Here is an 18,770-nt window from a genome sequence, read left to right as displayed (position 1 = left end):
TTTGATGTTTCTTTGATTTCTTTTCATCCATTTGCCTCCAAGTGGGTATCAAGGGATATGGAGCAAAGGTGGGTAAATGGAGTTGAGCAACAGATCAGCCATGATCTGATTGAATGGCGGAACAGGCTCGAGGGGCTGAACGGCCTAGTCCTGTTTCTACGTTCCTAGTACTCTTTGGGGTGGAATTATACTGGTTCATGGTATCTATTTCCTCATGTATGTGACTACCCAAGCAAAATCAGACCATAGTTTGAAGGCAGATATTTGGACATCTTGGTTGCCATGTTTCAGGAGTGCAGTAGTAATGCCGGCATCATAACATTATGAAGTTAAAAGACCCTGTCATAAAATACAGCATCGTGTACAATGTGTATTCAGAATGACTTTCTATCAAATGTTTTGACATTTTTGGGAACTGTATTTAAAAGGTGAAATCAGATAAACTCATGCACTACAATATCAGACAATTAACAGCACATCTTGCAACTGGGCAGAACAAACAGTGGCCTTCAGTCTCATGAGGCTTGAAACCAAAATTAGACACAAAGATTAGAGGGGCCAGCATTCTCCGACATGGTAATCTTCCAGCTGCACTTGTGGTGAGGCCCTTCAGTGCTTGGCTGGGCACTAAGGTGTATGGGGACACATTATTAAACACTAATTTAATAGCAGTGATTCTGGTGCTTACGGAATTATTTCATAGTTTCTGCTAAAGAGACTGATCTATCTTTGGGTCTACTGAAGTTGATAAACAGTTTATTGAAGAGTTTCACCCCAGGTTTCTTACACTTATTCAGACACAATTAAAAAATTTTTTTTTAAGAAAAGGCAATAAAGCGGTTTTGTTTGGTGTATAGTATTTAAATAAAGATTGTGCGAGAACGTTCCATTAAAAGCACTGTTCACAATCAACGACAAGTCTCACTTTTGTGAAAACAATCAAATATTTGATTCACAATTGGTCTTGTGGCTGAGTGGCACTCAGATGTGAATCCCTACTGACACACTGTTGGGCATCGCGTAACACTGCTCTGCGGAGTATCACCTGTGCTACCATCAGCATTAATGTGCCTGAGTCACTAGGCTACAAGTTACCGATTACGGGCAGGTAAGGCTTCACAAAGAGAGGTTTCAGTCTCGGGTGCCAGCATTGCCCTTTAATGCTGACGTCGTCACCATCTCATCCAGTTCCAACCGTTCCGTCTGCCCCTCGTGTCGTAGCTGAAAAGATTCAGATCTGAGGTGAAGGGACTGTTAGCAGACCTGTCGGCTTCATCTTGTTGATGCCTCCATCCAAGATACAGACTCGAGGGTAACCCAGCTTCACTAAATGAGCTGTGAACTGAAGAAGAAAGGCAGAGACATTAGCTACACAAACGTCACAATGTTAATGACCACCTCACTGCTCAGGGCCGAGATTTGTTATTGGAAGTACAACTGGGTGAAGACCATCTGAGAACTGGTTCACTGATGTCCTTACCCCGTCTGGCCTATATGTGACTCCAGTCCCACACCAACGTGGTTGACTCTTAACTGCCCTTTGAAGTGGCCCAGCAAGCCACTCAGTTCAGGGCAACTAGGGATGGGCAACAAATGACGGCCTTGCCAGCAACGCCCACATCCTGAGTATGAAGAGAGAAAAAAGAACTGCCCTTTCATTTGTTAATGTGATCTCTCCTTATCAAATATACTTATCACAGGGTCTTTGTGCAATCAAACCTGAAGAGAAGTCCATTATTAATCTTGTAACATAGGAACATAAGGATTTCTAGACGAGAAAAGACCAAGATCCATCTAGTTCGCCTTCTACCATCCTGGTAGTCGCATGATACAATGATAATGGGAATTGTTGACTATTCATCGCGATCAATCTCTATCAATGAGTCTACAGCAGGCGGACATGAGGTGAGGAAAACCCCAGTGGTGGAGAGATTTGGGAACCATAGGTCCAAAGTCACCTGTTCCTCCCAAGCATGCTACACTTACCACATGTCATGTCTCAAATTACTCATACTGTAACCCAAAATATTATTTTCTGAAGGATATCTATCTAATTTGCATTTGAATGAACCAATACTAACTGCTTCCACCGTCTCCCTTGGTCACACGAAAGCCTTGTACAGTGGTAATGGCATTCCATGTCAAAGTAAGAATACATCAACCCAAGATTTTATTAATCAAACATTCAACACCTTTCAGAAATATCATTATGTTGGGAGATAAAGTCTACTAGATGATAAAAGCTGTCCTAAGGAGCCACAGGGTGCAAAATTGTCAGCATTATATCTACTTGCCGTACTTTTTCCCCTTAAATCACTGACAAGTGCACTTTCAAAAATAAAATTTCTGCTTACAAACAGTCAAAAAATGTTCCCCGGACCATTACTGAGGATAGGGCCTGGTGTACTGCTGTGCTGTTGCTCCTGTTGCACACTGTCTCGTACTTTCACTCTACATACTCCATCGCACACTCGAGAACGCACACCTGCACTGTAATAATGCCGTCGGCTGATACAGGCCCAGTTTCTGGGCTTATTTGTCACTTATAATATTTGCTGTCCTTTAACCCCGTAGTCACTTGACACCCCTGCATCTAAGCTATACAAATACTGAGCTATAATATATTGTGTCAGGTGCTGCAAGATAAGCGTTTGGACCCATGATTCACCAGGATTGAACTCATAAAAGGGAAACATCTGGCGTGGCTGCATGACACGGACTGCCACAGCGGGGACCGAGGGCCGGAGTTTGTCCTTCGTCTCCGCAATGATTGTTCCCATTTTGAGGATTTTTTCACCGAAAGTACTGGTGACCGTTGAATTTATCTGCCCAAATATGCCGGGCATATTCAAAGTGGACGTTAAAGATGGAATGAGGTCATATTGTTGCATCTTTGCCACACAGAAGCATCAGGTGGGGATTTAAAATTTAAAAGACCCCTCCAACAGCCGTGTAATTGATTGCCGGGGCGATTGATTGCACTCTCGCTCCCCGTGAATTAAAAATTCTTCCCCCACCCCCGTCTTCAGCTGCCCCGTAGGAAGCTACCAGTGTCCTGAACCAGCCATTCTCCGTGCTAACCTCCCCCCACCTCTCCAAGGGTGCAAATGGGAACCCTACTGGGAGCCCACTTCAACAACGCCAATGAAGCTGAGCTCGGAATATTTGCCAGGGTTAGCGGCAGTGAAGTCAGGCGGCTGCAAAGACCACGACCCTGGCTTTCCGCTGAAGTACAAAATCCTCAGCAGCTACATCCGATAACGTTAAGTAAGGTTTCAAAGTAAAACTGCTGCTAAGCGTCCAGTGAAACTTTCTAGCCCGTGTCTGACTCAGGAAGCCTATTATTGTGAAACCCAGCAGCCCAAAGCAGCTTTATGTCATTTTGAATAAATTGGTTGAAAACATCACTTTTTATTGGTCCTAAGGTGCCACAAGGTGCAGAATTGTCAGCGTTAAGTATAGTTTCCGTCAGGTCTACATGTCCAAACTTTAATCTGAGTAACATTAAGCAAGCTGACAGATCCTATAAACGGCCACTGGTCTGAACTGCAAATAACCATTACAGGCAACTAAAGCAGGCTATCTTAAATGTTGTAAAAGCATGCATCATCCATCCTCCGTTCCCCCCTCTCCATTGTTAATTGTACCCATGTGATTTATATCAATTAGTGTTAATTGTATTCAGGTGGTGAGTATCAACTGGGGACTCTCTTGCATCCATTTATAGAAGGGTGTGTAATGTAGATGTGGGTGAATAAAGACTTAGAAGCAACTGAAAAAAATGTATACACACAATACAAACAAAAATGTCAAAAATCAGAAACTTCCATACTCTGTACAACTTATACTATTCAAAGCATTACATTGTGAGGCGACCCTTCTCCAGGACCCCTAATAATATTTTCGTACATGTACCTCTTTTAGTAAAACAATCCGACATCCATGACTAATGACATAACTACTGATCAACTTCACTGCCTCCAACACCAAGAGCGCCTTACAGCGCTGACTATTTCCCAAAACGATTAAGGTTCCTCATTTCTATTTTCGAAAATCACTGGCATTTATTAGCAAAACCAAAGCACTCGGTTTGCCTGCAGTTTAATTGGATTCAGGTGATTGATCAGCAGTATTCCAGTTAGTGATTGAAGCAGAGACCATGGGGGCGAATTTCCTCGAAGCTGCTCCTGCTCCTCTGCCGGTAGTGCGGCAGAAGTTACGACGGCGTTGTGGGAGCAGCTCGTAAGATGATCCTGGCCCATGTCAACACTTAAGAATAGGTTGGATGGCTGCTTGAACGAAAGGGCAATAAAGGCATATGGGAACAGGGCTACTGTTCATATGGAGGATAAACACCAACATGGACTGGTTGTGCTGAACGTATTTCTATGTAGTAACAGTACAGATTGATACTGGGCTAATATCGCTCCTGCAACTTAAAAAACCATTACGCAAGTGCAACAACGAAGAAGTTGGTCCAGATTTACCATCTTCACCCTTTCCGCTCCCCGAGCGCCACAGCAACAAATGAAGAAGGTTGTAGATTTTGTATCATGTGTCTGGAGCCATGAGCTTTGTTGACTAAAATGTCCTCCCTAGACCCTGCAAGACCTGAAATTCTCGAGGGTCACTTGTCACACTTTGTTTATAATGAAGCACTTGAACTATCATAACATTTCTGTTATCAATGCTCTTTGACTGAAGGTCATGTTACATTAAATACACAAAGTGAATGGTATGTGCTCTAACAGAGCCCCTTTGACAAAAGCCAGAATCAAACTTGCATTTGGTTCAGCCAAATGCGAAGGGCCAATGTAGCAGAAGGTTTCTCTCAGCCTTCCTTGCCCACTACAGCTGAGGACACCCTTCGCTTTCTGAAATTGCACTTTGAAGCCAATAGAAATAAAAACGGGGAGTGATGTAAAACACGCTGCCAACTGGCTAACTCCCATTTCACACTATGAGTTGAAAGATGGTGTTAGGCAAAGGAGTGGACTTTTAACAAAAAGATACTGAATCCCATCCCAAATTATTCTCCGTTAACTGGATAAGGACAGGTTATTAACAAAGCTTTCAGACTCCACAATGTCACAAGCTTGTTAGCACACAATGGGTGTGGGCCTTATAACCTTAATCAAAGTAGTCATCACAACATTACTATGCTGTCAGGCATCTCTTAACTGCTTGTGCTGAAATACGCCTTGTTTATAATAGAATAAATATTAGCGGCAGCTTCTTGGACTGTGCACTGCAGTATCCAAAGATCCATGGAAGCTTATAGCGGAGAAGGCGGCCATTCAGCCAATCATATCTTGAGCCAGCTCTTTGCTGGAGCAATCCAAAACAATTCCACTGCCCTGCTCCCTCTCTCTTGCCTTGTATCTTCCTCTGCTTCAGGAGATCAAAACTCTAAGCAGCCTCAAATCTCTGGAGTGTAATGCATTGTCACCCATAGCTCACTACTTCCTCCACAGCTCACCGTTTTGGAATCATGCATCACAGCAATCGTATGCACGTTACCTGATTCAATTACAGCTTTCCTCTGACTCGCTAGTTTAAAAAAAAAAAATTTTTGTGCTAATAAAGATAAAGTATATTTGTGTTGGGAAATAGAACTCGTCCCACTTTCGGCACCCAGTATTAGCATCAAGGGCTCCCAGGTCAGGTATAGCACAGCCAGAGGCAGAGTAAAACTCCCTCAACTCTACCCCAACAAGATGGCTCAATCCCAACCTAATGCACCAGTGTGTCATTTTTCCATTTCGCACATCAGCCATCCTGTGGGTTTTCTGAGTGAGATTTAGTATTGAATTAAGGACAGTTTTGTGCTGTACTCCCATGTCCAGTAGGAACTGGACAGAGGCTCCCAAAGTAATTTCACGTGTAGGTTTGCCAACCCTCCAGGGTTATCCTGGAGTCTCCAGGAGTTAAAGATTAATCTCCAGGACACTGCTGCGAGCAACTCAGGAGAGAAATCATAGGGACATTAAAAAAACTGTTTTAAAAAATTTTCTTTCAACACTTTCATTTTTTAAGTTATAAAAATTTTGGAGATGGGGATAAAAAGGCTGACAGACAGCCAAAAGTCATCCAATCATGTAACGAGGAATCTTTTCACTTTCCAGTTGGCATGGGAAGGCGATGTGTCATGCGGATGGACGCGTTGGGCGACCAATAGCGGGATTGAGAGGGCGGGGTGGTTGGAGGTAGGAGGTCATGTGATGAAACCTACAGGAACACATCGAACCAGAGTTGGCAACCTTATTCACATGGGACCCTTACAGCCACTGACTGGAGGCGATTTTCATCCCAACAGTCGGGGCTCGACTTTAACCCGCTACCCAGAAGTAAAAGGCCAGCGTCTACTGGGTGCCACCTAGTTGCCCTTCCCTTCTTGTATAATAGACGAGCAGATCTCCAGTGGGCAAGTAGGATGTCTGGGGTGGAAGATTAATGGCAGGGGAGGACGTGGTGCAGGGAACTACCAATGGTGGATGAGAGAGTGTTGCATTCTTTTCCCCCCGTGATCTGATTGGTCTGTGGCATCATACAGTGAGCATGCACAGTGATAGGGGAGGCTAACTACAATATTACAATCAGATAATATTCCAGGCAGGATTTTTACTAATAGATATTTGATCTCAATTATGTTAAAAATACCAATGAGTTACAAATACAGAGCCGAAAATGCATTTCACTGAAGACAGAAAGAACAGTGCAGAATAACAGCTAAATGAGACACAAAAGGGCACAAGGGAACTTGCATTTATATAGTGCTTTTCACATCCTATCTGGGGTAAGATGTTACCAGCCATTTATCTTAGCTTTAGCACTATAGCACTTCCACACTAAAGTAAAGAAATAATTTGCAGTTATATAGCACCTTTCACGTCCTCAGGATGTCCCAACTCGCTTCACAGCCAACGAAGTGCAGCCACTGCTGTTATGTAGGCAAACAGCCAATTTGTGCACAGAAAGGTCCCACAAACAGCAATGAGATAATGACCAGATAATCTATTTTTGTGCTGGTGGTTTAGAGATAAATATTGGCCAGACACCTGGCAATTCCTCTTGATCTTCCAATAGTGCCACAGGATCTTTTACATCCACCCGAGCAGGCAGATGGGACCTCGGTTTATCATCTCACGCGAAAGACGGCACTTCCGACAGTGCAGCACTCTCTCAGTACTGCACTCAAGCGGCGGCCTAGATTATGTGGTCACGTCTCTAGAGTGGGGCTCGAGCCCACGACCCTCTGAATCAGAGGCGAGATTGCTACCACTGAGCCAAGCTGAACAGTGAGAGGCAAAATGATAGCGTCGAGGACGCCATTATATGATAAAAAATAAACTATAACTTGAAAAAGATAATTACAGGCAAAAATAACAGCATTTCTTAGGAAATAAAGGCTGACAGGAAGAGGAAATTAATGCCATGTAGGTCTGTGATGACTATCATCCCTGTCAACGAAACCCAGCTATCTGGAGTACCGATCGTAAACAACCAGTTGAGGTTAGTTTTGTGGGTGGCTGCTTACTACAAGTTTTACTGCAACTTGGTTCACCCAGTGGGCTGACTGATGGCTCAGTCAGTCTCTATTAAATAGGGAACTGGAGATTTGCACCATTTATTTTTTTTCCCCCCTACCTCAGGTCAGATGGTCAACCAAGTACAAACTCCTGCCCCACGGTCTAATGACAGTGTCACAGAACCACTCAGCACCACTTAAGAGCATTTTGCTCTACAAACAGACTGGCAAACCAGGCTTGTGGGTCTGTTTGCTAAATCCTCCACGAGGAATGTAGCGACCTGAACTTTAGCAGCAAGTGTCAACATGACCAACCGGAGAGAGTTCCAAATGCAAGAGTTTCTGATTACATTATATATTTTTTTTTAAATTCTAAAATGTGGGAAGTTATAAAAAAATGAATATGAAAAATCTTTTTCTCTCGGGGACAATTCGAAAATTTTGCTCTGAAACACATGCACTGGTGCTTTTGTTCAGTCAATGTTTAGCAAATAATAATTTATCATGATTGCACCTCAAACGTAAGTCAGAATCACCATATATTTGAAGACTGGTTATCTCTAATATGCTCATAAAGCATGTTAGGAAGCTTGCATCCTACATTTTAGTTCCTTTTGTTATTTTAAAACTAATTTGGGGGGGGGGGGGGGGGGAGGGGAGGGAGGAGGGGGAGAGGAGCTTGTGACACGTCAAGCTGGTTCCACTGATAATTTTCAGCGAAACTTATAAATCGAGGACAACTGGAAAATATCAATGTGTGTTCTAACCAGTACCCCTCCCTCAAATACCCACCCAAGAGGGAAATTCGAGTTCCACTGAATATTATTGCTAATACTTGCACTGTGATGTGGCTCATTGATTTAATGAAACCGAGCTGCTCCACCATCAGCATGAGGGAAAGTCTGATTTCCTGTTGTGTCTCCAGAGACGAGGAGACTGTTTGCCTCTGACTTGCATTGCGAGGGTAATAGAAGTGTTCTAATCTTGAATTCTATCATTCCTCATATCGATGAGCACAAAAATATCAAAAGCACTTACTTAGGAAATTTCTTCACAACTGACCAGCATTTTACAGCCTTCCCAAACACATGCACTGCCCCAAAACTGCTGAAAGCTTTCCTTTGTTCAATCAATATTCAACGACTAATCAATTTCTCCCATAGTAAGGTTGTAGAGATTGCAGTCAATTGTACGCTTCTGACCTTCCTTGAAAACCAACATCTGACGGAAGGCAACAACAACAACAACAACTTGCATTTATATCGTGTCTTTAACATTGTAAAAGGTCCTAAGGCACTTCACAGGAGCATTATCAAACAAAATTTGACACCGAGCCATATAAGGAGATATTAGGACAGGTGTCCAAAAGCTTGGCCAAAGAGGTACTTTTTAAGGAGAATCTTGAAGGAGGAGAGGTAGAGAGGCAGAGAGCTTTAGGGATGGAATTCCAGAGTTTAGGGTCTAGGCAGCTGAAGGCACGGCCGCCAATGGTGGAACGATGAAAATCGGGGATGCGCAAGATACTAGAATTGGAGGAACACAGAGATCTCGGAGGGTTGTAGAGCCGGAGGAGGTTACGGAGATAGGAAGGGGTGGGACCATGGAGGGATTTGAAAACAAGGATGAGAATTTTAAAATCGAGGCGTTACCAGACTGGGAGCCAATGTAGGTCAGCGAGCACAGGGGTGATAGGTGAACAGGACTTGGTGAGAGTTAGGGTACAGGCAGCAGCGTTTTGGAGGAGCTCAAGTTTATGGAAATGTCATAAGGGCAGAACACCTGCTCACTTTTCTTACTTAAGCATTTGTGTTCAGATTCCTTGGCTAATTTTCTCAAGTTATCCTGCAGCTGTTTCACAATGTGCCACTGCAGTATTATCCAGGTAAAACTCCTGCACTACATTCTATTCTCTCACAAACAGCAAGACTGAAGCTCCCTCTTCCTAGCCTTCTGACAGATTATACTGCATGCTGCATAGTTACACAAAGAAAACTTGCATTTATTTAGTACCTTTTTTGACCTCAGGATGTCCCAAAGCGCTTTACAGTCAATGAAGTACTTTTGAAGCAGAGTTACTGTTGTGATGCAGGAAAACGCAGCAGCCAATTTGCATACAGCAAGGTCCACAAACACCAATGAGATAAATGACCAGAACATGTTTTTAGCGATGTTGGTTGAGGCATAAATGTTGGCCAGGACACCGGGGAGAACTCCCGGTTACATGGGTTCTTTTACATCCAGCTGAGAGCTCAAATGGGTCCTCGGTTTGTCTCATCAAAGGATGGCACCTCTGACAGTGCAGCACCCACTCAGTACTGCACTGAAGTGCCAGCCTAGATTATGTGCTCAAATCTCTGGAGTGGGACTTAAACCCACAACCTTCTGACTCAGGCGAGAGTACTACTACTGAGCCAAGGCTGACACCAGATCTTTAATTATCATCTACGTCAAAAGTAATTCACTGAGCGCAGCTGACTCTTAATAAAAGGTGCACATTATCTTCGGAGCCCAGCACTGAACTGTAACTAGCTTAACGGCCATCGTGTGAGAAAATAATTTTTATTATCGTTAAACAGTCTTAACAATGCACCATCAGCAGCCAACACAACAGAGATTACCACTTGCTCACATTATAAAGTGTAGGCAAGAGACAAGAGCATAAATTGGTTAAAAATGATCCAGTTTCTAAATGACAGTCCAAAGTTGTAATCGAATATATACTGACAGTGACTTTTGGGCTGAGTCATAATCTTATTGGCCCTCAGGTGCGCAATAATAGCCTTAAAGCCTGGGTATAACATACTGTCGGTCACTCTTGTAACTTTAGGATCCATAGCTTCCTGTTATAATCTTGAACTACAGTCAAAGATTTTAAAATGATGTTTTCATCTGTTCCCTTTTGGGACAACATTAAGCAGAGTTCAAACTCATCACCAACCCTCCGTACTCAGGAAAAGCCCCTAATGCAGGACACATTTCAGGTTGTGCTTGAAATAAGCTTTAAATATCTGGCTTACGACTCTATAAAACTTCTTGCTCAAATGGTTAACAAACGGCCTCGGTTCAACATCAAAGGCAAAAGCTCCAAATGCGCTGCAGATGTGAAAGGGAATTTACTGCACAAAGGAGAGAGCAGAGGAATAAAAACCACTACACTGAAGGAAGCACGCATTTGTACCTGCGAAAGGGTTGATCCAGAGCATTTCTCAGAAAAGTCTTTCCATAGAAACCTTCCATCATTCCACTGTACAACAGTGACAAGTAGGATTTAAAGTGACAGAATTTTTGTTAGGACCGAACAAATCTAAGAAAATAAAATTGACCGTGGATTAAAACGGACGGAACCCGCCCAAAGCCACATTTTTAGCTCAGCAGGTGCACTGAATAATCACAGCAATATATTAGCTTCCTACTTTTAACATTCCCCGCGTTATAAATGAGCATTTATTTAGCCAGAGGAAATCTGTGGTGAAGAATGATTCAATTTGGAAAAATGATCTTCTGGTAAAAGAATACTCTCACAGTGCGATACATATTTTGGAAATTTGCTGCTAACTATACCCCACACAGACATGTTTCTCCACGGCCCTGAAATTAAATTAAAATGGAGAGAGAAATATTATGCTTTAAGCATTTATTCACATTTATAATGTGATTCCACTACCTAGGTTTTAAATGAGGGCATATTCAAAGTGTCCAGGGTCACATGCGAGCTTTGAAAGCCCGTTCACCCGTGAGTTAAATATTGTACTCAATGCCTAAACATCAATTTGGTTTCAATAACAAGTGTGCTATGAAAGATTAAAAGAAATCAATTTTAATGGGAACTGTATTAAAATGATCAGTGATTTGATACGGCTGGAGATGCTATTTCTCTCCATTTGGGTTTGGCTGTCACACTGAAAACCTTTGAGAAGAGGCTGAGGTTAAAAACACTGGGGCTGAAACTCTGCAGCCCTTCTGGCGCACTCCCATAGTAACTATGGAGGGAGTGCGTCAGTAAGGCGGGAAATTAGGTCAGGACCCAGACACACTGCATCCCAGCCTAATGTTGGAGAATCCAGAGTAGCCTCTGCCCATCTCAAACAAAGTATCGATGCAATAGGCAGCGTGGATTCGCTGCGTCAGGGATTCCTGTGTCCCCAGCCCTAAGGTGGACCCGATGTAAGGTTGATGGAGATATGCATGGTGAGACCGGGAGTACCAGGCCGACCGCGGATGGAAGTGGGGCCCACTTGGGAGTCCAGGCCAGGTTGATGGCCTGGATCCCTGAAGAGGAACTGCATTTTTTTTTTAAAAGCATAGTTAACTCGTTAAAGGGAGCCATTGCATGGTTAGTTTCCTTCTGTTTCTCAGGGACGTGGGTCCTGCTCTCCCCTTGACCTGGCAGCCTCTACTGGACATTGTGGCCTCTTTCTATGGTGGGTGCCCACCATTTCCATTTAAAACAGAGGACCTCCCTCGACTTCATGAACTTTGGCAGGGTCAGTGGCAGAGACCTGGATGGGTGCATCTCTGCACACACCAGGACAAGCCACCCCACGGATTTTCAGCCTCTCAAAGTTTTAATAATCTGTTCTGGAACCAGTTTAAATGTTCAAATTCTATAACTCACTGAGAATGCCCATGTTTGAAAGGTATTGATTTATTATAATACAGTACATAGTAATATGGCTAATTCCCAGTAATCAACTGTTGACTTCCCTCAGTAAACTTGCACTGATTGTATCATTATTGTTACTCCTTTGGTAGTGGACATCATTGTCTACTTGGAGCATCTTGGCAGCCAATTTTCACCATGACACTCCAGACTGATTCTTAAATCACAGGAATAAAAACTGCTCCCAAAGTCAAAGGTGGATCCCACGAAAAGCACTGAAATGGCAAAGAGGCTGCAATCTCATTGAAGGGGCTCACTATGTGGTTAATATAATCTGCTAGGCCCCTGGATATGATCAGTGTCTTTAATTGCTTCTGGGTGTTTATTATTCTTTATTTAAATGTGGCTTTAGAAAGTAGGAATGTGCTCTGATTTCAGTTGTGCAGTAAGCTCTCTTTCCTAATCGACTCAATACAGAATCACAGTGGGGAGGGGAGAGGGGGAGGAGAGTCAGGGGGGGGTGGTGGTGGTGGGAGCACTTCCGATTACCGGGGCCAGAACTTTAAAAAGCTTGCGTCTTTCAGGGGCAGCTATACTTTGAAGCCAACAACATCAGTTTCTTTGTCAACCAGTTTATATCTAATTGATGAGCAAGAAAAATAATTATTCTAGTCTGCTTACAAGTGTCAACAGGTCTCGCAATTTCAACTAATTCTGGAATTTTCTGTTATCTGGTGTTTACATGACGCCAAAGAACTCGACCACTAGTATCTGCCACAAACATAATCGGCCAACTTATTTAGAGGTTTCCAAGATTTACTAAAACCAAAACTAGCCCTGAAGCATTTTGCTAAGTATTCAGAACTTGCTGACACATTGCGAACAAGTGACGATTGTACTGAAATGCCAAGGAAGAGCAAATCAGAAATTAAATGACCGCTTCACATATACAGCGTTGAATGAGTTATGGAATTAAAAATCTACTGTACCACTGTTAAACCGTAATGCCTTTAGAACTGAGAGTATGCAAAGGACTAGTGGAAAACTAGCCTCAGTTGATTCAGCTGCCTAAACTACACTAATAATGGTCTGTTCCTTACTTTGTATACCTGCTTTGTAAGATAATAGTTTCTGATTTTTACAAATATATCCTCTTCTCTAGGGTCTCTTTGCACTTCAGTATTATTGTGTGCCAGCAAGAAAATTGAGTGGAAAGGTCTAGATACATTTTTACATGATTACTGGCGAATTGACAGGTACGGAAAGTGAGATGTCCTTTTTCACGTGCTGCACTGTAGGACGTGGAGGTGGAGCTTCAATTTATCATTTGTCTCTGACACAATATAGAGGGAAGGATCTCTCTGGTTGCTACATTTGGCAAATTTGTAAATGTACTCATGAGGATATCTTTATCAAAGAAGTTGAAGAGGAACCTGCCTATGATTTTGCTAGAAATACACTCCAGAGGAAATCTTGGTGATTGTGTAGGGCCTGAAATTTCCTCCGTATTTGCGTAATTTGGGTGCAAAGCGGCTCAAAAGATCATAGAATTTTGGGCGTAAGTGAGTTAGCCGCATAACTACAATACACCCAAGTTTCCTCGATCTTTTACGTCCGTCCATCAAACCCTCCGTCTGAACAAATCCCCACCCACAAAACTGGCCATGCCCCCGACTCTCAAACACAAGCATCCCCCAATTGGGCTTGTTCGCGGGAATCTCTCAACATTGCGACCAGGTTTTCAGTCATTTTTCTGGTCTTTTAACTGCAATTTTTAAGGTCGTTTTTAAAAAAATGATTTTCACTGAGACCTGCTCTGTATTTTCTGTTTCTTTTAAATGCATTTTTTTGGCACAAGTATAAATCGCATTTAAATTGAGAAGCTTCCCCGAATGCAGGTTCTTAAACACATTGTGCCTGATTTGCAAGAATGATGGATGAATGAGTTGAAACTTAAATTTTAAGACTCAAAGAAGAAATATACTGGTGTGAGTTTGGCGTTTCCTCGGGCCCTGATTGTTTACGCTGAGTTCTGCTGATTTATACCCATTTACACCCATTTTAAGTTCGGGCGTATTCTAATGAGGTTAGGGAGGATATTTGGGTGTAACTTGACATTGGCAAAATTGGGACGCATTTTTGGCTTTAACTTCCGGGTTGTGCCTAAGGGGGAAACTCCAGTCCTAGATGTTTAACGGTGGACAACATTTGAAGGGTTAAAGCTTTGACAATTACTGTGACAGAGTTCAAGATTAACCAACCCTAAGGTCAACGCTCTTCTGAAAAGAAATGCAACTACTGTGACCTCGGACATCCTAATAAGTAGAAGTGCCTCTCTGGTGTCATTTTCGCACTTTCTTGCAGTAATGCTTTGGGGCCTGCAGTACCATTTTACAGCGAATTCTATGTTTTGCTCATCTTTATTCACTCATTTTCTGCCTTTAGGTAACAAGAAAACTAAGAGGTGGCTTAATCTTGGCCTGAAGAAGGTTTAAGATTCCAGCAAAATTGCTTTGAAACCTTTTCTTATATCTGGCACATTTTGTTTATACCACATGCTTAAACTGTTTACGTTTTTGACTAAAAGTATTCTTTTAAAGATTAAAAAAAAGAGAATTAGTCGTCATTAAGATAAGGGATAATCTCTTTCTACTTTTTGTATCCAAGGACAATGCTAAGCATAGTTGCAATGAGACAGTACAGCTCAACACTAATGCACCGTACTCAGACTCCACCTCAACGTAGTCCCAAAAAATGAGCCAATAAGTTTCCAGGGTTTCCTCACACCCGAAGGCATCTCTTGTCGACAAAGTCTAAAGCAACAGCCTCATCAACTAGTTTTTGGGTCCAGTCAACTTATTTGCTGTCAGCTTGGAGGGGAGCAGTAGGGGAGCTACAACTGGACTAAGCACCCCTGGAATAGGAAGGGAAAACCGAACGTGCTTCGTACTCATGACCTCTAATCAGTGATCCCTGATGAGAGCCCGTGTGTGTGGACAGGAACTACTTTGGCTGGGTTGTCCCCTGTGGTTGACTAGGTTGCCGACAGTACGGTGGTTCCCGCTTGAAGAACGGGAGAAGCACCATAAGGTGCCCAGCAGCCGCAGAATAAAGCACAGAAATGAGTCAATAACTTCAGGAGGGAAAGGGAGGGGAGAAAATGGGCAGAAAAAGGAGTGAGGAAAAATGAAAATTACCAATCTCACACATGAAACAGTGAATAAGTTCTCTACCTTACACAAAAACCTACTGAAATAAATATCTGCATTATTTGAAATACTGGTCACTATACAATCTGATAGCTATAAGATATTAAAAATCTTGTATCTGTGCGCATTTTCTGTCAACTTCTACCATTATAAATTCCAATGGCCATATTTAGAATGGAAACTGTCTATGTAAACATGTCACACTGCACTTGCACCTTCCTTCCAGGGGAGGCACTGTAGTGTTCCACAGGGCAGAACAGGGCATAGAGGCATGGCCCAGAGCTTGCTGGCTAAAGGTGGCCACGCAATTAAAAATGATGAGGTCGAGTTTCCGCTAGTTATATCAGCGCAATCCGGGCGGAATTGACCGAACCAGCGCAAAAGATCGGGGAATTTTAAATGTGAGTTACGCCCAAAACCACTTACGTTCGAGTTTTCCGCGATCTTTTATGCTGGTTCAAGATTCCATTCGCCCGATTTAGGCCCCGTCCACAAAACCGGCCCAGCCCCCAGGTCGGAATTGCGAGATTTCACCGATTGCACTGGTTCGGAAAGGCTCTTCAAATTGCACTCATTTTCTTAGGTGCGCAGGCACTAGAAGGCAAGTTTTAAATATTTTTTAATGCAAAAAATATTTAATTTACTAAGAAACTGACCAGTGTACACCAATGATATATTAAATGGTTCAGTATAGTTTTTTTAAAGTCATTTTCAGTGATTTTAAATCAGGTTACTCACAGGTGGAGGACTGGACACTCTTATTGAAAATGCTTATTTTTTTGTGATAAACCCATTTCCAGCTGTATTAATAAAACCGCACCAGGTCACCACTCTTAAATACATCAAGGAGTACTTTTTAAATAGAAAAAAGAAGAAACGATTACCCTCCCCGATTGCGCTGGTTCATTGAACATTTTACGTCTGTGATTATGCAAATGAATTTTAGCGGAAACTTAAAGCCTAACCTGACCAGCGCAATTTCAATTTCACGTTTAAAATTCCCCGATCTTTTGCGCTGGTTCGGTCAATTCCGCCCGGATTGCGCTGATATAACTAGCGGAAACTCGACCTCATCATTTTTAATTGCGTGGCCACCTTTAGCCAGCAAGCTCTGGGCCATGCCTCTATGCCCTGTTCTGCCCTGTGGAACACTACAGTGCCTCCCCTGGAAAGAAGGTGCAATTTCCCGATTGCGCCCAATGCAGAAACGCTACCCCGAAGGCTCCTAAAGAGAGATGGGACGGAAGGGGTGGGAGTGCAAATGTCACCATGGGCGAATATACAGGAAAAGTCTATTTTGACTCAAATCTCTTCCCTGCTCTGATCATGCCATCTCTACAATTTTACCCCGGCTTGGCTAAAGCAATTTGCAGGCAATTTCTTAATAATCATTCCGGGCCAGGCTTAAAACGTGTTCTCGGAGCTAGAGTTTCAGTTTGAATTCAAGCCACAAGTGGAATGCTGCTGTTCAAGGAGAACTGGGGGAAATATGAGCTTCCTGTCATTCTTGTGTTTTGGTTGCGCTTTGAGCAGGAGGTTTTGTATTTTCTTTCACCACATTGCTGGAGTTGATTAGGTCCTCAACGACAAAGCCTTTTGGCACTTGGTAACTAATTCAAGAATTTACACTCTGATGTTTTAAATAAATTCAAGTAACTTATTTATAAGCCTGTTTAAAAATCAGGACTCCTTCATTCAAACCACATAGGCGGCTACTGTCAGAACAAGTCGTGCAGTTCTGGTGTGCAGTTTTTTATGGCCAGAATAAAATACACAGGATATAAACCAGCTAAAATAGTCTTCAGCAACAGTTCACGATAAAGTAAACCATCTTACCTGGGATGCAAGGGGCTGAAGCTTCTCTGTGCACTAAATTTAGCACAAAAGCCTAAAACTGTGTTTCTCATTTTATCCTGCATTTCCCTTTCCATTGAACATAGCACACAGAATAATTTTACCGTGAGTGACTACTTTCTACGATGTGACTTCGCAGGATACTTGCAGATGAGGAAGGCCATTGGGCCCATCTTAATTTGTCCATCCAGATAGACCCTACACTCCCTCCATCTAATTGCTTATTAAATGCTTCCAGAGTTTTCGGCTCAGCCACTCTGCCCTGTCTTTTCCAAGTGTTGATTACTGTCTGTGTGTGAAGAATCACCCTCCTGTTACAGTCCTATGGTTACCTTTTACTCATTTGAAACTGTGCCCCATTGTACCACTCCCATTGTTTAATTTAATGCGATATTCCAGATTAACCTTTTCCATACCAGTTGCTATCTTATATCCCTCTATAAGATCATCTCCCCTTTCCAGGCTGAAAAGTCCAAATCTCTTCGGACGTTCATCATAACTCAGACCTCGGACACTGGGGATCAGCCTCGTGGCTCTTCTCAGCACTGCCTCCAACACTTGAGTGTCTCCCTTGTTTCTCGGTGACCAGAACTGGACACAGTAACTCAAGGTATGGTCTGACCAGAGCCCTGTACAGTTTGATCTTAACTTCCTCTGACTTGTATTCTACTGTTTTGGCTACTGTAGTTCTGCTGCTGAAATTGCCTGTTATTGTTGAGCAACATTCCACCCAAGAATGCCTGTTTGGAACTAAACGAATATGAAAACATACACACACACAGACACATACATACGCATTATACACAAACACACGCGCGCATGCATACGCATCATATAAAATCACACGCGTGCATGCATACACAATCACACGCACGCATGTATACACATCATACATAATCACACGCACGCATGTATACACATCATACATAATCACACACGCGCGCATGCATACTCATTATATATAAACACATATTTAAAAAAGCAGGGATAGTAACATTAACATTAGAAACACTGAGGTTAAGGCATGAGGCTGAGAAGAGATGATGAACACTCGATTAATCAGCTCTGATGTGCCCTTCAGCGCCGGGCTGCCCTATAAGACATTGTGGGATTCCAGCACACTGACTTGTACTGATCAGAACCGATGGGAAACCTGCATGTTTTATACAAGTTTTGACAACCATGATATGAGCCGTCTACCCACATGCAGATTCCACTGTCCCCACTTTATGCTGCTGGCCTCCTTCTATTGGGAATGCTGCTGGCAGACGCCGGGGAAGAAACTTGTCACAATTGTTTGATTAATAAATGAAAGAAAATGGACCCAGACAGTGATTGATGGAAACAACATGATGATTTATAGCACTCTGGCCATAAGTGACGCAAACACCCACCATTGGCAGTAATAGGTCAAAGTTAAACATATGTTAGCATTTCATGGTGGAGGGACAACCAGCAGATCTGTAACCTCAGGTCATCAGTATTTTGTCAGGGTTATTAGTGCTATAATAATTAGTTCACTTAGTTAGGAGGAGTATGTTAGACGTATTAACCAGATGGTGTGCACGGTGCTGGTCAG

The 18,770-nt window shown here is 42.8% G+C and overlaps 1 protein-coding gene across 1 annotated transcript in view; it reads right to left on the bottom strand.

Annotated features, from left to right (window-relative positions):
• Positions 1 to 397: 397 nt before the first annotated feature.
• tbck (TBC1 domain containing kinase) overlaps positions 398 to 18,770 on the bottom strand; it is a 163,749-nt gene continuing 145,376 nt past the window's right edge. The window contains exon 26 of the mRNA XM_067994439.1: positions 398 to 1,342. Coding sequence (XP_067850540.1) covers positions 1,232 to 1,342 — 111 coding nt within the window. The 3' untranslated portion in view covers positions 398 to 1,231. The remainder of the gene's footprint in view (positions 1,343 to 18,770) is intronic.

The sequence above is a fragment of the Heptranchias perlo genome, chromosome 1, assembly GCF_035084215.1.
Source record: "Heptranchias perlo isolate sHepPer1 chromosome 1, sHepPer1.hap1, whole genome shotgun sequence".
Taxonomy (NCBI): domain Eukaryota; kingdom Metazoa; phylum Chordata; class Chondrichthyes; order Hexanchiformes; family Hexanchidae; genus Heptranchias; species Heptranchias perlo.
This window is presented reverse-complemented; position numbering and strand designations above follow the sequence as displayed.